Below are 22,375 nucleotides of genomic sequence, written 5' to 3' on the forward strand. Positions count from 1 at the left end.
ACTTTTATGTATCATTGAAAGAGCTGGCTGTGCTTCAGTTAGGTTCACAAGGGCATCAGGATGCATAAGCAGCTCTGCAACACATTTTGTGCTGACCAAGCAAATAGTGGCAAGTTGTACGTAGGACTCCCGTGTTTGCAAACGCTGTTGCCTAGTGAGTGATTACGTTTAATATGAGAATCAGGTGGAATTGTTCACCCAGAACCAGTTGGTGGGGTGGAAATATTAAAGGCTTGAATTGCTCGGGGAAATCTGTATTCTCAAATCAGTTACTGAAGGAGGGTGGGGATGCTGAGGCAGGAAGTAGAGAGAGGAAGTGAGCTGTGGGGAGATGGATGGTGACTGCAGAGAGAGGGTAGTAAACAGCGAACTCCCTTTAACCTAAAAGTGGAACAGCCACAGCTAAGCCAAGTAGAAGATCCAGGCAGGCCTCTATATAGTAAAAAGAAGTTGTTTATTTTTCTTTCTTCAGCATTTTTGTCGATATTAGTTAAGTTATACTGAGCATTCTGGGTGCTTGGGGTGTCATGGCTCTTATATACTGCTATTCACCTTGTATGAGAAACAGTTATTCCTTATTTATGCGTTTTTCCATTTTCCAGATATTACTTAAAAAAATCAAAGAACAATGAGAAGGCACCTACACTCTTTCCACACGTGGTTTAACACTTAAAACAGCTCACTCAATCCTCACAACAGCACACGGGCCTCATTGCGTTCATTCTCTAGCTGAAGGACTTGGGTAACTTGCCCAGCTAGAAGGCTGCAGAGCTGGGATTTGAACTTGAGTCTGGCTATCATCAAACCCTTCCTCTTTTCCATTGATTACCCTTCCTAGAAATGTTTTGTAGTATTTTATAGGCACTCAGGAAAACAATCAATTATGAATGAATGAATGATTCAGATAATGGTACCTTATTAAGTAGTGTTTTACATGCATTCATAGGGAGGAAACATTTTTGTTACAATCTAAACAAGGAACTTGGTTTGTTTTCCCTTTCCAATTTATTATTATCCCTTGTGTGGCCTGTGCATCCATCAGGCCACGAATGCATCCTTAGCCGGCTGAGGGAAATGAAGCACAGAGTGGATGGGGGAAGATGTCTGGCTCTGTGAACCACATTCCATTAGTCCCCGCCGGCCACGTGTTCATGTGCTCTGTCTGTCTCTGGATGGTTGATCTTCACGTTCCTGAAGGAAGGAATCTTTCCTATCATTGACTAGGTCTTTTCAGGATTCTTTTCCTTCTGAGGCCAGAGGCACCTGATTCTCCATGTCAGTAGATAACTCATCTCCCTTTTACAGTCCACAGCCGCAACCCAAAGTGTGTTGATCCATGTACTATTATCTTTTCCTGATCTCCCTGACATCGCTTAGGTGAAAAAAATAAAGTAAAGCAGTTTAGCAGCCAGCCCAAGGCCATGGCAATGAAGTCAGACCTAGATTGGATGTGTTTATTTAAAAGAAAAAGGTGGCCCCAAAATGGTAAATGTAGCTTTACAAATTGGTATTCAGCTTTACAAAATGGTATTTCAGATTTATTAATGCCTTAATAAATGTTGCTAGAAGTCATTAGAGTTTAAGGTCAGTACCTGAACTAAGAGACAGATTACTGTATTCTAGTTGTTTATCCCATCCATCCCTCCCTCCATCCCTCCCTCCCTCCCTCCATCCATCCCTCCCTCCCTCCCTCCCTCCATCCATGCATCCACTGCTGATTCCTTGTATGCGCCAGGCTCATTGCTTAAGCACAGAGATGCTCTAGGGTGATGACCATAGGAATGAACAGGAGGTGATGGATTCAAGTGAAACGAATACTTGAGACTTTCAGGTTTTTGCTTTTGTGAAGGAATGATACCCTGGGGAGAGGAATCGCAACTTTTCATTTGCTCTTAGTGAGGAATCATCACGATGCCAACAGTAGTGGTACCGACAGAAAACTGTTCGCTGGCCAAGTCAGAAAGGTCGCAGTTTAGTTGATTGCTGAATGTTTAAAGAGCTCTCGTTTTGAGATTGTTAGCTTCAGAGGCAGAAGTAATTAAAAACCAATGCTACTTCCCTCCTTTTTTGTTTCTTTTAATATGATGGGCCCCAAGAGCTTCTGTAGTCATTAAAAAATAAAATGCTCATGCAAAGCTTGTCCCCATAAGCCTTTTTTGAGTGTGGCCCCCGTGCATACAAATCAGGATGTCTGTTAATTAAGTAGGGTAAGCCTGTTAGAACCATTGAGCTCGGTGTTTTGTAATCACATGGCAAGAAACGTGAGGAAGTGCATTTCTCTTGTGTGGAGTGTCACTCTTAAGTTACAGAAACACATATAATCACTGTTTGCTGATTTTATTAGGAGGAAATTGCTCTGATTGTCCTTATCTCCATGGCATAGCTGGAGAGTTCAAGTTACTGCTTCACTTGAAAATTTATTGTTATGAACACCTGACCACAGTGCGTAAAACTGCCATGTAGAGTCATGCCCGGGTGTCACACGTGGGGAGATGTCCTTCCTCCCAGCCGGAGAGTGGTCACGGTGGCAACCCTAGTGGCTTCTTTTCCTGTCGAGAGCCACACATCAGAAGGACGATTGGCCTGACAGTGTCAGAAATAGTGTACAGATGTTAGGTTCAAATAAATTTTACATTAAAGGAGGACTAGAGCTTAGTACCGTGGGAGCTGCCAAAAAACACCTGTTCTTGTTTATTTGCATAAGTTAAGCAGCAGTGAGACTGGACCTGGTATGGCAAGGACTTGGTTTATTGAGAGACTCCGGTGCTTTTCCTCAATGTTCGTTGAGATCCCTTGTATTAAAACTAATAGAGTGAAAGGTATTCCCACCATCCCCGAGTCGATAGTTTTAGCATCAAAGAGAACCCTCTACTGTGATGCGTTGTGCTTCATTCAGATTTTGCCAAAGGTGGTCCTGGAACTCATTTACACAACATAGAACAGATGGAGTTGCTTTTGCTGACTGGTTAGAATAGGCAAAGTGTAAATATTAGAAGAGAATTTTGCCCAATCTGCTTCTTCCTCCTGTCTTTAACCAACAGAAATATAGGGCTGTAAATAATTGAAGCTGAGACTCATCTAGCAGAAGAGACATACGTGAATTTTAATAAGAGTCTAGGACAGTTGATACTTTGTCTGGGTGGCAAAATGGTACACTGTTGATATCTTGGGTCAGAATAACATTGTGTCCTTTCTAATTCCTGAGATGCTTGGCTTCCTAAAATGGCCATCTTTATTTAGATTAAGGACCCATTTAGAGTAGTTTTAATAACGTATGGTTTCATATATAAGTGATTCCATAATTTATTTCACCCTTATTCTCTGTCAGGGTTTTGAATGTTGGTGTTAATTAAGAAAAGGGAAAAAAGGCAATATCTCCTTCCAGTCAGTGAAGCCAGCTGCCCTTGCTGTTAGCGATTGTTGTCTTAAAAACAACCCCGAAAACAGCCCTAGTAACCTGTCAGTAATGACCAGTTAGTGAGTCAAAAACTGGCTTAGTAAATCTTATCATTCCAGGTTCACAGGTGAACTGACTCCTAGCGAGAACCCATTTATCACGAGTGACCCATTGACCAGAGGGAATCTTCTGCTGATTTCCAGTCCCTCCCACCCACAGCTAAATTATTAACCTGCATATTAAGGAGATCCCCTGCGTCTTCATCAGCTGGTGCGGTTTGACTTTCCCGCACAGCTGAACCCACAGATCTTGAGGTTTTAGGGCACCTAGATGAAAATGCCCCAAGAACAAATTCTTTCTATAAATACAGTACACATGAGGATGAGCCCCGTGGCCAGACGACGTGGGATTTCCAGACGCAGTGTCTGAAATGAACACCAAGGGTTTGAACTTGCTCAGTGTGGCTTCAGGACACCTCTGGCGTTCCTATTATTTCTGGATCTTTCTATGCTCTGCACTCACAGTCCCTGTGTGAGGGGGTGGGACGTTGCCAAGCTGTCCACTGACTTCACGATGCTTTGGGTTGCTAATGAAACCTCTGTGTGGAAGCCTCAAAAACAAGCTGCTGTCACAGCATGTGTGGGGTCGTAGGTATGTAATTAGGAAGTTTCCTCATCATCTTGCCCCCCCTCGCCATGTGAATACCCTCCGTCCTAAGGTGTCCATTCACTCAGGTGTATACTGTCTAGTCAGCGGATTTCCAAACAATTGCCTTTCTGCTGTTCAGTATATTCACAATACTGTGGACACACGAAACCTCACACAGTTCTGTTTCCCAGGGGAAATGTGATTTCCAGAATTGGTACCATATGACCCAGGGAGGGGAGCTAAAATTGTTTTCAGAGCCATTTGGGTGGTGGTTTTTAATATTTTTGTATCTTCCTGCCCTTGATGCATTTTTGAGTTTCAGTATCTGTATAGTGTTTCTATTTCGTTGTCGGTTTCAGTAAGATAAGACATAAATCTTTCCAAGTAGTCTTGCTTTCCCTCATTCCGCCTTATAGAAACAAACCAACCAACAGATTGTGACTTTCTAAGTAAACATGAAGCTAAAAGCAAGATCCCAGGTATCACACCTTCCATGGTTGTCATCTTTATTGTTGGGCACAGTTACTAACTCCGTGCATGTTTCCAGCGTAGTAAAGTGTGTCCATTTTCACATGAACATGAACCCCATCATCCCAGGTCCTAGAGGAACTTACTGTCCCTTCTGCATTGTTGGAAAAGCTTCTTTTATGGTCATATTTTAATGATTCCATTGATAAAGGAATTCCTCTTCAATTTAATTGGATTTGATTGCCTTATGCCATTGTCTATAAAAACAAACATACAACCCTAGAATCTAAAAGATACTTTTAATACTTTTCAAATCATGGTTGCCTTGCAGATCAGCCAAAGCTGAGCTGCCTAAATGTAGTCAAACCTCTCAACATTCAACAACAACAAGAAGAAAAACCTAGGTAGCAATTTGTTTTCGGCTTTCAGTTCTGAACTCCCTTTTAAAGCTGTGCCACACTCGAATTATCATCTCCTATTTATTTCCCGCGTATATAACGTCCTTCTCCTCAAGGAGTCTATTTAGCAAATATTGTCAATTCTGGAAAATTATGATTGTAATTTTGGTTGCCCCAGTTTAGAGCTGTCATTTTAAAATTGAAGAACTATCGTAATATGCTTTGTGTTGTTGTTATTAAAGATAACAGTAATTATTTCAACAATTTAAAAATACCCACAATAATCATTGTAGGTGACTTTTCAACTTCTCTCTTTGACTCCCCAAGACCTTACAAGAGTGATGTGAAGTTGTGAAAAGTTTTACCAGGGGAAAAAGTAAATGAGGAGTCCTAATCATGAACCCTGACAGGGTAAGGATATTTAACTGATGAGACAAAGGCATGCTGTTTATAATCTGTTTCCATGACCACGGATGTTTCCTCACCCAGTTTTTAGTAACATAGTATTAGGATTTGATTTACAACTGAAAAGTTTTCGATCTCAAGTCCCACAGTCAAAGTTGAGTTATTAAATTTAAACCTCATGACTTTTCCCGTATATCCCCTGGATTCAGAGGACCACTTTGGCCCTATTAAAGAATTATATTGCTAGTGTTTTGGGTTTTGTGTGCTCTTGAATTGTTCTTCCTTTCATATCTTTTCATATCATGGGTGGGACAACAGGGAAAGAAACCAGGGAGTATGAGAGTACGTCACAATATTATAGAGGTTTGTTGTTGTGGTTGATAGTTTTTGGCTTGTTTTGCATTATTTTGCCTTGAGGTAAGGATACATTAATTCCTTGCAGTGGAGTGAGGTAGAGAGGCTTCTGAGCTCTGGAATCCTGTATTAGCTTTACCACTCCTGCAGATGTACCGTGACAGATGCCCGGGGGACACTGTGTATGGGACCCCTGACTCAGAGAACCAGCTTGGCCACAAGAGAGCTGAAAGATCTTAGTGCCTTGTGAGCTAAGCTTTAACCTAAAAGGAGGCCTGAGGCTGTTTCTTCTGGACCAAACCCTGACTTGAATCCCTGGGTCTTCACATCCTCATGGTGACTTCAGTTAGGGAGGAAAGAACGTAGGGAAGCTCTTAGGAAACTCAGGATTGCCTTTCTTCTCAAAACCAGAGCATCTGGCTTAAGCCATTCCTGGATCTGCCATGCTAGATCTTGCAAAACTGGGAATGGGGGGCAGCCCTAGGGCCTTCGGCACCAGCCATGTGGAGTTAAGGGAGCATTCCAAAGAGAAAAAGCAACCCTCTCTGAGGAAACAAGCACTTGTAGCTTCTTCAAAAGCTGCACCAAAAGTTCCTACCCTAGCACTATGGTCTAGTTATATCCTAGACCTTGGGTTTGACACCATTAATTTCCCTCCTGAAGAGAGGAGCTAGGAGAAGGGAGAGGAGTTACGAGTGGTTAAGGAGCGTGCTATGGAGTGAATGTTTCTCCGCCAAAATTCATACGTTGAAACCTATTGCCCAAGGCAGTGTTATTAAGTGGATGGGGCCTTTGGGGGGTGATGAGGTTATGAGGGTGGATCCCCCATGATGGAATTAGTGCCCTTATAGAAGAGACCCCAGAGAGCTCCACTCACCCCTTCCACCATGTGAGGCCAGAGGGAGAAGCGGCCATCTAGGAACTAGGAAGCAGGCTCTCATCACACTCCGAATCTGCCAGTACTTTTATCTTGGACTACCAGCCTCCAGAACCGTGAAAAATAAATGTCTGGTGTTTATAAACCACCCACTATGTTGTATTTTTGTTATAGTGATCCAGACAAAGACAGGGTGGGTAGAAGAGGATTTCAGCAGCCAGCTGTTCCCAGTGCAGAGGTGTAGCAAAAAGCGTTGCCTCACCCCAGAAAAGCATAGTTGTGTAGTCACTTCAATAAGGACCAAACTTTGGACAGAAAAGAACATTGTGACACCTTATTCAAGACCTTGGATATTCGGTTGTACGAGCTACTAAACAATGAGAAATGTGAGGGCAGGGACAGTGTCTTACTCATCATTGTGTTCTGAGCACAGTGCCTGGCACTCGATGAACAGTGGTTAAATAAATGAACAAAAATATGGTGGAATGAATCAAATAATAATGGGCACTATGGCAGGGATTGTTCAGAGAGCATGAACTGTGAAGGAGAAGTTTATATGTACCGGTCTTTCTTGTGTCTTCCTGGAAAGACTTTGATTTGCAGAATTGTTACCCTTTTAACTTTTCAAGGTCCTCGAGGATGTTCATGAAGAAAACATACAACTTTTGTTCCATTCTTAAATCATCTTTTCCAAATAAAAGGAAACTTATTTTTCCTTCCGTTTCTTTTTATGGAATCTTACCTTGAACTGTGCTGTTGTTCACCATCTCACTGTATCAGTCTGTGTACTCGGAATGCATCCAACTTACATAAATCCATAGTCGTCGTTTTTTTGTGTGATCTGACAGATACTTCCTGGTAAAGTTTCAGTGGCACATGTTTGGCTGTAGACTAGTCAAGGATAGTTCTGGATTGTGAATTCTAGCAATCCAATTATAGTTATGCAGCAACCGAGGGAGGGGAGCAGGAGAGGGGGATGCATATATCCAGTTACCATAAGGTTGGTTGTAACATATGTCTCTGAAGCTCACAGTCTGTCACCGTCAGACTTAGTGAGTTGAGCTCTTAGCTTCCAGAAACAAAAGGGATTACTTTAACCACATTATAAGAAAAAATTCTCTCCACTGCTGGATGAAGTAAGGCGTTTCTGGATGTCAGCTAAAGCATCATTGAGAGCCATGACTGGTGCCTCATTTTCCCAAGAAAGCAGTGGTTACTTTCTTTTTTCTTGTTCAAGTTGACCCACCAAACTTAAGCCACTCCAGAGGGGTCTCTCCCCGCTCTCTCTTAAATGTAGATAGACCGATATTTAATTTTTAATATTCTCTCCCAGGTTTTTTGACAGGTTATACATATGCTAATAGAAATAAGCTTATTATTTGAAGCGCGGAGCTGCTTGTCACCGAAGCTTCATTAACACTGTTATCACTGCCTGACATTTATCTTATAATTTTCTAGAGCTGACTGTTGTGTCTCCATGGAAACCCAAATTGCAATTGAAACAAGTACGATAATAAAGGCATCCGCCGAGATTGACAGCAAGCAGAGCCTGGTTACGTTTTGTGATGGTTCCTTCAGTAGCTACAGCTCGAGATAGAGATTCTGCACTTGGGGCGTTGAGAATTCACTCTCCCGAGTCCCGTGTCCCACCTGGCTCCGCGTAGACGGGCAAGGTTACCGTGACCTCCCTGGTTCTCGTGTTAGTAATTAAGTCGCTCATTTTGACTGTCGTCCTCTCAAGGCGTTATGAATATTAGATGTAATATTAACCGTGATCCTCTTTAGATCCAAGAGGAAATTCTTGCTGGATGCTTTTGACACTGTGCAGTGTTGGCCAGGCCTTACGCTGGCACCTTGTGGTGCCCGAATGGATCACTTTCTGGACACGGGGGCAACGCCAGCTTTGTGTCATGTTTTCCCCCTTGATATCGAGGAACCTGTGCTCTTTTCAGTTCATGACTTCCCATCAGTTTGGTTGGTGCTTCAAAGCAAGGAGTCATGGAACTGGAGTGGGTCCAGAGTGAATTAATCTGAAATTAATTTGATTCTGAAAGACTCCATCTGGCTGTGTTTGGGAGAGGCAGTTAGACAGATATATAAACAAATGATCATCTGTATTCATTGTGCCAGATGTAGTGTCAAAAAATGAAGAAATGGCTTTTAAAAAAAATCAGCTATGGGGAATTCTGATATGATGATATTCAGCCTCGTGGAATAACAGCCTTTATAATTTTGCATATAATCCTATTTCTATTCTTATTTGTTTAGGGGGTTAGAGCTGATGGTGTGTTTTTTTAGGGAATAAGCAAATTAAATGTCAAAGCCTATTTTAATTGGTGATTTAAGATGCTAAATGGAATTTATGACATGCTGAGAGAGAGAGAGAAGGCCTATAGATTTCCGAATCAGAATGTGGTGTTTGGTATTGATTTCATCTTAAGAAGTGATTTAGAGATTTAAAAACTAGCAAAGTGGAATGTCATTTGGACTTTGTCTTTTGAAATGGAGTTTTGTAGCATGACAAGCCAGCATGTTTGTCTCATAGAGAAACACACAAAGAGCTGACATGCATACAATTCTGGAGGTCATCTTCGAGTAATTACACAAACTTGGCAAAGTTCTTTTTCCATTGCTTTAAGCAGACTATCAGAGAGGCACATGTTTTGGATTGCTATCTAGGAATTTAGTGCAATCCCTCTAAAACCTGTCATCACCTTTTCTTATGTTGGGACAGAAAGATCTAAAAAATTCATGGTTAGTCCCGTGAATGATAACACAATCATCTATTACATGGGCCCTTTATTTCTCATTTTCAGACCTCAAGCATCATGTTCTGTGATGTCTTGAAGAGGAAGAATTAAAGTTGGCTGCTTGATCAGGGAACAAACATAATTTACTTTGGAAAAACCAGCTCCCACAAGAGAAACGACTCATCTCTGCCCCAGTCCTCACCCACCTCTCTCACTTCTCCCAGCCAAAAAACAGGCAGATAAAAATCGAGCAGAACACTTAATAAAAATTAATACCCCCCCCCAAAAGTCGAAGCATCTCAGCAAAATCAGTTGCTGCATGTGACGACAGCAAATTAGATGGTCCACAAATTTTGAGTTTTGATGCTCACAGCCGTGTTAAAATGAGAAAGTAAAATCTCAGCTACCTGGAGCCCCCCCAGGGAGGGGAGTCAGTCTGATTAGCTAAGTTTGTAGTAGAGTTGAAAGCTTATCTTTAAAGGCAGTGATTTTCTTTGTTCTTACTTGGAAGGAATTCTTCCTAACAATAAATTATATATTTCCTTGTGTTCTTAAACAGAATTTGTTGAGCATAATGTGACCCTGTAGATGAGACATGATAGTCATTACACAAATTAATTATTCTGCTGGGCGGCTGTCCTTGGGAACTCCTGGAGAATGTAAGTCAGCCCCAGCTACCTACCAACATAAAACAAGAAATCTTTGAGTAAAGGATTGGGAAGCTCCCCCAAAGGGCTTAAGGGGCATAAACATCAGGCCAGAAACTTTGTGAAATACTTTTTGACTGCTCTGGTGTCCTTTTTTTAAAAAAAACTTTTACTATTATTTTTTTCTTTTTGGCCACGCCACGCAGCATGCGGGATCTTAGACCCACTCCCCATGCATTGGAAGCACCGAGTCTTAACCACTGGACCACCAGGGAGGTCCTACTGTCCTTTTTTTTTTCTTTTTTTCGGTATTCTGTTTTTGGCATTTCACAATCATGAGTTGAAGGCATTATCAGAAAAAAAGAAGTACATCTGAACCTCATAAATGGCAAGTGCACAGAAATACACATCTTTGTTCACAAATGGATTCTGTTTTCTGATCTAAACTACGGTCATTAATATGACATAGTTAGTTCTTATTAACTGTCAGCTTTTGATTTTCCAGATCAGTGGAAGGAAACAGCAGCATTACTGATCTCCTCTGCATTTATCTTCCAACCTTCTACTGCTGGCTGCATCCCTGAGGCTGGCATTCAGTTTAAGTTGTATTCCTTGATTACACATCATTTATGACTGAGGAAGGTAGGCCAGAGGCAGGTTGAGGAAAGAGCAGCCTGAGATTAAATTTTGCCATTGATAAATGATGAAATGAATAATGAATGGACAGATGATCAATATTTAACAGAAGAATAGATAGAGTTCTGAATACGAGGCCAGCACAAAGGTCAGTGAAATCTTGGTCCTTTAGTCCAAAGTAGGAGAGCCCCCTGAACGGTTTTGCAATGATTTTATCATCAGAATAGTCAGAGTTAGGACAGTGCCTGCACCAGGACAAGTGGACCCAGTGGGCATTTCAGGGAAAACCGGCCTGACTCAGTAACTCGTTGGTTATAGGTGTATTGACCCCCAGATTCAATACAACAGTTCCAGACGGGATAACGTGGTTCTTTATGATCGTAGTGACGAATTGTGTAGTGTGTGATTTAATGTTGACAACTTTTACGACTTCTCGCTGTGTTAAATCTATTCATTCAGAAAATGTGCGTTGTTGTTGTACTGAGACTGAATTCAAGGCACCGTGCTGGCCTTCTCTGAACGCCTTATTTAGAATTGTGCCCTGGCACCTAACCCTTCCCATCTCCCTTTCCTGCTTTATTTTTTCTCCATTGAAATGATCTCTTTCTAATCTCTTAGAAGATTTACTTAGTTTGCTCGTTTTACGCCTCGCTCTAGAATAGCAGCTCCATAAAGGCGGTTTTACCTGATTTGATTCAGTGTTTTATCCCCAGCACCTTGAATGATGCCTGAATGGTGGGGTCACTTCAGAAATGCGTATTGAGGGAACGATTAAGACATCCCTGTCCTCAGGAATTTCACAGTCTCACCATGTGCCGAACTGGGGGCTCAGTTAATGACAGTTTCCGTAGGTTCAACAGTCAGAGAAGGGGTGGGGTGCAGGCCAGCAGTCGCTGTCGTGTGCGTGTTCTGTGCAAGACATTATTCCTGGTCGTGGATCTGGGGTGGAGCAGGGGGCAGTTTGAGGCAGTAAGAAAAAGAGGGGAGTTGACCGTGAAACCCAGCTGGAGGAAAGGGAGACGGGAAGAGGTTATTTGTAAAGGTGCTGAGATCCAGGTGGCGCCACAGCCTTCTGCCAGCTGTCGCTGGAGAGGGTCAGGTGGGAGGGTTGATCAGACGAGACCAAGGAGAGTGAGTGAGTGACAGGAATGCTGGAGGGGGGTGACCACAGAGGAGTTAGTCCAGAGGCCAGGGTGAAAAGCGGAGCTGGAAGGGCTTCATGGACGGAATGGGCTTCCAGTTGATGGCCTTGGGAGCACAGGTGGGACCCTGGGCTGTCCCCCGAACTCAAGGGTCAGCAGTGCGGGTGACGGCCATCCAGCCATGGGTCCGCATGGCACTCTCTCCAGGTGGCTCAGGTCCCCTGTCTCAAATGTATGCTCCGTGGATGGGAGACACCTGTGGCCACTTTCTCTCCAGGCCCAGCTCCCTTGCTGTGGTGGTTTTCGTTCAGTCTCACTGCCAGCTCAGGGATAGCTTATCATCCTGTGGCTCTGATTATTGCAGATTCCATTGGCAAATTGGACCACGAGGATGTAGCGTGGTTCACGATGCTGAATGTCTGTCCCTGTGGCCAGATGAATCCCTTCTGGCTGGCTGACGGCGGGCCCGTGTATACTGCTCTCTTCTGGGCCTTAGTGTTCTGTGGTTTGATTCTATATTGTACATACGGCTGACTCTGATCAGTGGCTACTAGTGGCTTAAGGGCATAAATTACATATGTTTCAACTCTCTCTCCTTCAAACCCAGCACCGTGGGACTTCCCTGGTGGCACAGTGGTTAAGAATCCACCTGCCAATTCAGGGGACACGGGTTCGAGCCCTAGTCCGGGAAGATCCCACATGCTGCGGAGCAAGTAAGCCCGTGCGCCACAACTACTGAGCCTGCCCTCTAGAGCCCATGAGCCACAACTACTGAGCCCACATGCTGCAACTACTGAAGCCCATGCGCCTAGAGCCCGTGCTCCGCAACAAGAGAAGCCACTGCAATGAGAAGGCCACGCACCACAATGAAGAGTAGCCCCCGCTCGCCGCAACTACGAAGCCCGCACGCAGCAACGAAGACCCAATGCAGCTCCCCCCCAAAAATAATAATAATAATAAATTAAATTTAAAAATCTTAAAAAAAAACCCAGCACCGTGCCTGACAAAAGGCAGGTCCTCAGTACCTGAGTAAGAAACGGACTTTGTGTGCAAATAACCCTTGGGGGCGGGGCGGGGGCAGGAGTAGGGGTTGAAATCCCACAAAGGTGAACCATCCACTTTCACTACCAGTATTTCTTCAGTGGATGGAGAGTGTTGTGAATCCGCCCTGGTTGCTTTCTTTCTCTTGCATAAGTAAGTCGAGGCAAAATATTGTAGCCAGCGGTAGAAGCAGGAGTTATTTGCCTTGAAAAGCACAGTTGCTAAAGCCCAGGTGCAGAGTACCAGGAGCTGTGTCGTCACTCTCAACATACATCCCTCGTTTTCATCACTCGCTGCCGGAACGTGAATAGGAGAGAGACATTTTAGGTAAAAATTAGTGTTCGGTTTGGGAAGTTTGGACCACTATTGAGTTGTCCCTCACACCCGTCTTCATTTCATAATGATTCACGGGTTCAGTTACTTAACGGAGGCCAAGCCAGTGTCTTCTCTGTCATCCAGAAGGGCCAGTTGCAAGTGCTTGCCCAAGCAAACCGGTGAATTCTGCAGCATTTAGCGGTGGGCAGGAGAATCAGCCTGGGGGCACCTAGAAGGGGTGTGCGCCCCAAGCAAGTGCACCCTCTCCCTGGCCACGGTTGACTCGTCTGTGCAGTGGGGGCAGGAGCGCTGACCTCAGCCCTTGGAGTGGGAGGATTAATTAACGTGTGCTCCGGCAGCACTTGGAAAAGGTGAAGCCTGATATAAATCTGCGTGATGATTATTTCCCTGTTGCCATTTCTAAAAGCTCATCTAAAGAACTCTCCCGTACAAATACCTTCTGCTCTGCAGTCCACGGGACTATTTCTGATAAATCACAGAAGGAAGTGAGCTCCCTGGGCGGGGGCTGTCCGGAGCTGATGCCTGACCGCCTTCCCAGCGAGGGCTGCGTGTGTCCAGCCTTCAGGTACCCCCTGGATGCTTCCACATTGACTTCTTTGGGGGGTTTTCTAGCTTTCGGCTTTTTACTCGCAGTCAAGTTGAGATAAGCTAATAAGGTTTCCCCTCTACTTGGTGAGTCCAGACACCCGTGTTGTGAGGCCTTTTCTGCAGGAATGAATTCCTACGAATCAGGGTTACATTTTACCCCGGTAATCGAATGGATAACTTTTAGACCTGCATCCAAATGTAATCCTGCGTTAACTTCAGCCGTCCAGTGGAATGCCCGTCACAAATGTGTGCTTTCCTCGTCATCTGTGAATGAAATAGATGTGCTATCCATTCTTAATAAATTCTGTTTCTTTTCAAATTTTGTCAAAGCCCAGGGATGAAGATGTTACATGTGTGCGTACTTACAGGAAACTTGAACTTTTCTTCAGAGGAGCACAAACTAATTTATTTACAACTTGACCATTTGGAGAAAGGCTTTGCCTCCTTCAGCAACTTAGGGTATTATTTGATCCATTTAATCTTCTGTGAATTCACCAGCTGATCTGCAGAAGTCTCACCTCCAAGTTTGAGGGCCCCGTCCTGTTACCATTCTATAACTGGTGGAGACATGACTCACAAAACTTTGGCTGCATGTGAGAAGTTATATCCATACCTTCCAGGTAAATACAGGAATGGCCTTGGTTTCATCATCTGATTGCTGAGTAAACTGATATCCGGAGAGTTTTGTTAGGTCTACCAGAATCTAACACCAGGATCCCACCGATGGAGATGCACCTGTATCGGTGCAGTGCAGAGGTGCCGTGTTGAAAGGCAGGCACAGGAGATAGAGGTGTTCTTCATGGTGACCCCGAAGTGGTGTGTTTTCAAAGGGAGCTGCAGTTCCCAGAGCTCGAGGTTGGATGACAGCCAGTGCCTCTTCTTAAATGGAGAGGGTTAGGTTTAGAGTAGAAGGTTGCAGCTCCGGAGCAGGGCCCCTCTCTGATCCCCAGAGAGTAGTGGAGGGACAAAGAGCTGATGCTGTAGCCCTCGCACCACGTTGCCAGTCGTCAAGGAGAGAATTCTGTTCTTAAATAGTAAGCAACAACAACAGGGACAGTGTAGAAGGCTGTTAACGTTACTGAATTTCACACCATCCCGCTGCCCGCCCCCAGGCCCATCGCCAGCTTCTTCCTGCTTGTGCCTCACGCAGCTCAGCCTTGGAGAGTTTCCTGCGATCACCACACAAAGCCTGTTTCTTCATGGGCTATTACTTAAGTACACGGGATATTAAAAAATGGTCCCCGGACCCTTTGAAAGAGTGGCCTGTCTGCTGACTGCAGTTAAGATGCTGGGAAGAATTGGCGCAAACTGAGAGAGGGGCTGCTCCGGCAGCAGCCCTGAGCGACCAGCCACTCAGCCACTCACAGAATTAGAGGAACTAACAACCAGATGGGAACTGTTGAGTCTCTTTGTTTTACAAGTGAGGAAACTGAGGTACAGAGTGATTACATGATTAGCCTGGGATCCCACATTTAATTTAATGCTGAGCCAAGACGAGAACCCAGGCCAGCCAGCCCACTGCCCACTGACTAGCTCTCGGCTGACTCAAGCGTTGGTGTCATTTTCCTGGCCCTTCATTTCTATTTTCCCAAAACAACTATCTGATGAAATGTTCTGGTGAATCTCAACTCCTATTTGTCTTTAAAACAGACAAACAAACAAACACTACTTACATTTGCATTTAGAGCTATTTAAGTTTAAATTAATTAAAGTAAAATAAAATTTAAAATTCTGTCTCTCAGTTGCCCTAACTTCATTTCGAGTGTGTAGTAGCCACATATAACTTGTGGCTACCATGTTGGTTTGCGCAGGTTATAGAACATTCCCACTATTGCACACAGTTGGCAGTACTGATGCAGGGTATTCCAAGGACCAAAGTAAGATGGATTAAAAAAGTATGGGAGTAATAAGATTATTTGTAACTACCAAGGAGATTAGCTATCTTTTATTCAAAATTTTTGCAAGACAAGGCATCTTTTTGTGTTGTTTTCAGGTTTGTATATCTTCTGAAGGTGGCATTTTATGTCCTTTTTTTTCAACTTTTATAAAATTACTTATAGCCACTTGGCATTTCTCATACCCATTTTGTAAGTTTGGTATTCTTCCTTTTGTATAGATAAGGGAGATGGAGTTGTAATGCAGAAGGTTGCTGTCCAATGAGCAAGATAAAAGAATAGAAATATCAATTCTTTTGTTTGCATTCTCCAAAAAGAAACCTGCATTCACTGGACCTCATAAAAGCTTGTGTCCTGGAAATAATAACAATAATAAGAATACATTGAATCAATTATTGTAATTTCTGTAACATTTTGCTGCTTAGAGGAACCTCAGAAGATTTTGCATATCCTCTGTTGGTCTAGTTCTCTTTACTCGAAAATAGAGTAGGGAAGTAGGTCAGTGCCAGTGCTGAAAGCAAAGAGTAAGCACCATCATTTTTCTCCCCCAACATCATTATATTTTCGTCTTGGCTCTGAGACTAATACCACCAGTGCCCGCTGGCTTAGTGCTCTCTAACTCGTGGTCCAATTCCATATGGCATCTGTCCTGGAGGAGCCTGATAGTTGGCACTTTGCCATGAGCAAAAGCGGAATTGGCGTCCAGGATAGTATTGTAGTTTGTAGGTGAGGTGCCAGCAGAGAGGTATGGCTTGTGTCTCGGGCCTGCCAATGGCCACTGAGTCCAAGGGAAACATCACCCTAGAGAAACCCAGTTCATGGAATATTAAGCAGTAACCATTGGCCTTTATTTCATACTGTGTCCAGATTCTGCAGACACTTCTTCTTAGGGGTGTGACATGGAGAAAGTCACTTTACTTCTGTGAATCTCGATTGCTTCATTTCCAAAACGGGGATAATAATTTCATCTTCTTGGAGCTGTTGTGATGCCGTGTGTCCTGTACCTGGCAAAGTTTTCTGGCAAAGAGTAGGCTCTCAATAAATATTTGAATTTGAACCTAATTCCTGCACTGTCCTGGAGGCTGAGGATGGCTAGGGAGTGCGGGGAGGGGAGCTAGTCTAATTTTCTAAGCCCGAGATCAGATTCCAGTAAATAGAAGATCTTACTGAGAGTTTTACTGAGAGTTAGGGTATCTATTCCCATAATTACGCCTCTGTGTAGATCGAATTGGTTTGCTGTGGCCTCTGGCAAGTACCTCGAAAGGTTTAACTGTTAGACACATGATTTCTGGCTTCCTTAGAAGTGTCAGCACTTGCAGCCCCATGAGGACAAAAGAAGTCAGTAAGTCTCTGGTAGAAATGAGTATCAGCTGGGAAGAAAGTTGGGAGTCCAAAGAAGGAGGAGCTCTCACACATTAGAACAAAGTTACCCAGGCTGCTGCAATACCGTCAGCATCCAGGGCATGGGATTCAGCAGCACAGGGGTCATCAGTGGGGTAGGACCATTGATGCTTTGATCTGGAAGATGTGCTATTGTTGTTGTTTATTTGGCTGCACCGGGTCTTTGTTGTGGCATGCAGGCTCTTTTAGTTGCAGCATGCGGGATGATCTAGTTCCCTGACCAGGGATCAAACCCTGGCCTCCTGCATTGGGAGCGTGGAATCTTAACCACTGGACCACCAGGGAAGTCCCAGATGTGTTATTTTGAATTTGTGTAACAACTAGACATAGTTGGATTTACTTAAGGGACTGCATGCTCTTAGCATTTGATGCAAATCTTTGGAACATTTGTTTGCAAAATGGGCAGGTATTTGGGAAAGGATGCAGATATGGATGAGAGGTGCTCATCGATGTGATCCGGTGGGAACAGAGAGGGAGGCAGTCAGTGGAGATGGAGACACGTTATATGATTATGGAGAAAATGTGGGTTGTAAGGTAGCCTTCATGGACTCTTAAGTTCAGTACTTTGCACCCTAATTCCAACACACAAGAAGGAAAGATGCGTATATGTGTTCCTAATAGTGACGCCTGTTACTTGGCAGTGTGATTCCAGGGAACCAGTAGGTCTTGCTCTTGGCCTTGACTTCTCATAGATTTACCATAAGCTGTTCACTCTCAGCCCAAAGCAGACCTGATACAATACGTGGCTACACGATGGTTTAGAAATGTTCCGTGCTCTGGAGCCCATTGGGCCCAGGTTCGAATTCTACTTCTACAATGTATAAGCCGGTAATCTTAGAAAAGGAATTTATTGGGCTTCCCTGGTGGCGCAGTGGTTGAGAATCTGCCTGCCAATGCAGGGGATGCGGGTTCGAGCCCTGGTCTGGGAAGATCCCACATGCCGCGGAGCAACTCGGCCCGTGAGCCACAATTACTGAGCCTGCGCATCTGGAGCCTGTGCTCCACAACAAGAGAGGCCGCGACAGTGAGAGGCCCGCACACCGCAATGAAGAGTGGCCCCCGCTTGCCACAACTAGAGAAAGCCCTCGCACAGAAACGAAGACCCAACAAAGCCATACATACATACATACATACATACATAAAAAGAATGTAAGCAGACAAGAATAGCATTAAAAAAATAAAAAATAAAAATTTTAAAAAATTAAAAAATAAAAAGAAAAGGAATTTATTTATTAGACGTTTGCATCTGGAAAATAACACTTTCTCACAGAGATGTGATAAGGATTAGAAATAATGTATGTAAAGCACCTAGCATGGTATCTGGCATATAAGTGCTCACTGAAAGATGCCTATTATTATTATTACTTAGGATATGAATTGTGTTTGAGTCCATACTATGAAAAAATTTGGATTGAAAAGTAGAGTTGTGATAGTCACTCATTTGTAGTGCATCACAAGTGCACAGAAAAGATGAACAGCGGAAGCAGCTAACACTTATTGGACACTTCCCCGGGGCCACGTCCTGTACAAAGCACATGACTATATGAGGTGGAGCCCGTTTGTTACCATTTTACAGATGAAGAGTCTGAGGCCCAGGGCGGCACAGTTAGGAAGTGGTAGTGCCAGGATTCAGACCCTCAGCCCCAACACTGCTCTGCCTCAGGGTACAAGAGATCTAAAGGCACCTGTGAAGGATGGTGGTGGGGGGGGGGGATTATAAACACATACTCACCAACATAAGGACCAAAGGGCGTAAACCCTCTTTGCAGCGTCCCTTCCTTTATGCACCTCGGTGAGTGTGTGTTTTTTGAGAAAGTAAATGGCCCCTCATTTGGAGACCCATGAATGCTTGCTCTAGATATTCGGACCATTGTGCTGCTGCCTGACGCCTCCGTTGTATGAACCGTGCTTTGTGCAGGCGAGATGCAGGAGCCCCATTTTTTGAACTTCCGCTCTCTGTTAGCTGGGACCTGTGGCAACGCCTTCCTCTTTTCATTCTAGCTGCTTGTCAACAGCGGTAACCACAAGCCCTTCCTGTCCCAGAAATAAGTCTTGCCACACTGTCAGCGAGCTGTGAATGCTACATTCTGTTCCGCGTGGGCCTTTGCCACCTCCACCCTGCCCGAGCCGGCTCCACGGGGTTAAAGTGTTTATTGAATTCCCAGAGGGCGATTTGAAAAGCAGTAGAGGTGCACAGGAACAAGATAAATGCTCGCGCTCTAATCTAAGCAGGCATTGCGTTACACCTAAGTTGTTGAAGGAAGATTTTGTGCTCAGCATTGTATTCGGCAGAACATTTTTTATAACAATAAGGTTGATTCGAGAAAGCTCTGAAAGTGCTTCAAGTTAGTCTGATTGTTTATCTCAAGGATAAAAAAACAGAGTGGTAAATTGGGGGATAAGAAGTAGAAATTGAAGCCAGGACCTAGTGAAGAGTATTTGCCATCATTTTCCTCTCAGGACAAAATTGAATTCAGGATTTCTCCTTTCCATAGGTTTTATTGTTTGTTTGTTAGCCATCAGTGTCTTTCCCCCCCGCCCCCAAGGGCTCAGAACTAGCCTAGTTTCACAGCAAATTTAAGGTACTCTGATGGGTTTTGATTGAAATAAGGAAGCCTACTTAAGATCTTTGAAAACCTTCTTGCTGTTACCTGAGACTACAGCGAAGTGACCATTTGCAGTGAAGTTTTAGTCCGTGGGGCCCTTTCTTTCTGCCTTCTGGGCTGGAGGCTGGGGGTTGAGGGACAGTCGTGGACAAGGCTGTGTAGGTTCTACGTCTGCTGTGTTTAAGTGCATTTTACTGTATTTTCACAGGCTGGGAATCAAGAGCACGGTACTGCAGATGAATGCTGCTTAGGGCATTCAGCCTTTCTCTGGGCAGAGTAGGTGGGTTTAGGGTGCATTAGTCGGCGGGGTACGTGGGGGAGACAGAGGGTATGTGGTTTTGCTTTACTATGTAGTGCAGCTCAAATGGGGGGGGGCGGAATCCAAGTAAAACATAAATACTTCATCATCCTTTTACATGATGGTGACTGGAATTGCACGTTCTAAACAAGCATTGTCTCTTTCAAATAAGGGTTTTGGGGAACAGTGTTAAGGAGGATTGATATGTAAAAGCTTATGGTCTTGCTCTTTGTATCGGCCCCAAATATTTACTGAAGCTAGGAGAAGAAAAGGCAGACTTTTCTCTCCCAAACGTGTGGCTCCTCTTTTCTCTTCCAAACGTGTGGTTGTTTAGAACTCAAGTGCAACATCTGGATGTCAGATATACGGAGAGCAATTTACGGAGTGTGAAAGATTTGAAGTATTCAGTGTCCTTTAGCGGGAACTCAACTTTCTGGGACTGCTTTTTTTTTTTTTTCCTCCCGGCACAAAGCAGGCAATTCTGAGATCGCCTTTGCCTCTCTGAATTAAACCCTTTGTGCCCGGGTCCCATAAACAACGTGCTTTTTAAATGGGAGCCCCCTCCCCGCCCGGGCCCTTTTCTCCAGCGTGGGCAGCCAATCGGCTGCACCCAGCCGCATTGCTGGAGCACTTTCCCTTCTGAGCAGCAACAACGTACTAATTTGATGCACACATGGATGCCTCGAGCGCTCTGCAAATTCATCACCAGCATCTTGCATTAGTCATCTGACGGACTGCCGAGTGTTTCATTTTCTTTTCATGTGACTTTATTATTACCACCTCTCTCCTCTCTTCCAAAAACCTCCCAAAAGGGGTGGAAGGGTGGGAAAGCCAGCGGAAATCCAGCCCCGCCTTTCTTTCCACGGGAGAGCCAGTGTGGGGCTGATAACGCTGCGGATGCTTGATGGCAGCCTAGCCAAGCGAGACCTGCTCGTAACTTGCAGCTGCCTCCCGAGCCGGGTTTCAAGATGTCCACGCCCCGGGTGACAGCCGGCAGGGCGCCGCCCGGGGTCGGGCGGCGATACTGAACAAGCAGCCTGCAGTGAGAGCTCTCGCCGCTGCCGCCGAGGAGCAACCTAATGGTGCCTGTGCTTTGTTTTAGTTCATCACGTTTCCACGACTCATTAGGCACTTTGCCCCGTGCTCCTCTTCCTCCTCCTTCCGCCTCCCCGCCCCCACCCCCACCCCCGATTTTCTGTCTTCCTGTCCCTCACCCTGCAGCCCTAACTCTGGCTCCCGCTTCCCTTTTTGACAGTAACGGCACAGCCAACAAGATGAACGGCGCTTTGGATCACTCAGACCAACCAGACCCAGATGCCATTAAGATGTTTGTCGGACAGATCCCCCGGTCCTGGTCGGAAAAGGAGCTGAAAGAACTTTTTGAGCCTTACGGAGCTGTCTACCAGATCAACGTCCTCCGGGACCGGAGTCAGAACCCTCCCCAGAGTAAAGGTACAGATAGTGGGGCGCGCGCGCGCGGTCAGGGGCGCGCAGGGCGCCTGGGCGTCCCGGGAATCGCGGGAGGGAGGAGGGCGAGGGAGAGCCGCCCGCTACCCCAGTGCCCCGCGGCCAGCCGGGCTCCTCCCCACGACCCCCGCCCGCCTGCTTCCCGGACAGGTGGACCAGACGGCCTGGGATGCGGGGAGGGAGAAGCCGAGCGGGGGCGGCGCGGCCGCGCCTCCGTCCAGGCGCGTGATTCCTCCCTGAGGTCACTTTCTAGGCAGTGGCTTGCCTCTCTGAGGAACAGAGCTCTTTCTACCCCTACCTTTCTGTTACTGCCCATGTAATTACAGCTGCATTTCACTTTTCCATAGGCTGTGGGGATCTTGAAGTACCTTATAAACAGTGATAATCACTGGTGTAACGAATAAAGGGTACACTTTTAGCAGGGACATTAATTCTTGGGGTCTGAATGGAGATCATTAAGTGAAGTGTGCCTTTGGGGGTGGGAAGTAGCACCCTAGTGGCCTGAAATAGTTAGCACACCTTCAAAAATGCTTCTGGTTTACGCCCTTAGCAGTGGTAAGATTCACGTGTACAATCTGGTGGCTGTGACTGCCTCCATTTTAAGATGAGAGTGATTCTGGGGGGGGGGGTGGGGGGGGGGTACAGTTATTAAAAAAGAGGCCGGAAACCTCTGTCCAGGTTGAAGCTTCTGGGTATTGGAGTCACCCTTTGTACGCCCTTTGTAGACTTCAGTTAAGATATCTCCTCTGCCTCTACCATTTGGTCTCTGTTCATGTTTTAACCTTGCTTTAGTAATTTTGTTCTTTCTCTGGTCTTGATCTCTTGGTTTTCGTACCCAGGGCTCCTCCATCTCTTTGTGGGTCTCACAGTTGCTGTTTCTCTGCCCCTTGGTATTTCTGTCTGGCCTGTTATTTTATTTCTCTGTTGCCTCTCACAAGAGCTCCTGCAAGCTCATTGTTTGGCTTGTACACACACTTGAGTTGAGCATCTGAACATCAGCCCATACTACTCTCTGAGCCTC

General features: G+C 45.0%; 1 protein-coding gene across 12 annotated transcripts in view; it reads left to right on the forward strand.

Moving 5' to 3' along the window:
• The window catches only part of CELF2 (CUGBP Elav-like family member 2), a 531,606-nt gene that overhangs the window by 340,841 nt on the left and 168,390 nt on the right, over positions 1-22,375 (forward strand). For 10 of the 12 annotated variants that reach the window (XM_082449744.1, XM_082449743.1, XM_082449746.1 and 7 more), the window contains one exon: positions 21,143-21,339. In XM_082449744.1, the coding sequence (XP_082305870.1) occupies positions 21,143-21,339 (197 nt within the window). Of the gene's footprint in view, positions 1-20,570; positions 20,970-21,142; positions 21,340-22,375 lie in introns of those variants that run through there. The other 2 variants (XM_082449738.1, XM_082449739.1) reach the window with 2 other exon arrangements.

This window comes from Balaenoptera physalus, assembly GCF_965194825.1.
Source record: "Balaenoptera physalus genome assembly, chromosome: 2".
Lineage (NCBI taxonomy): Eukaryota > Metazoa > Chordata > Mammalia > Artiodactyla > Balaenopteridae > Balaenoptera > Balaenoptera physalus.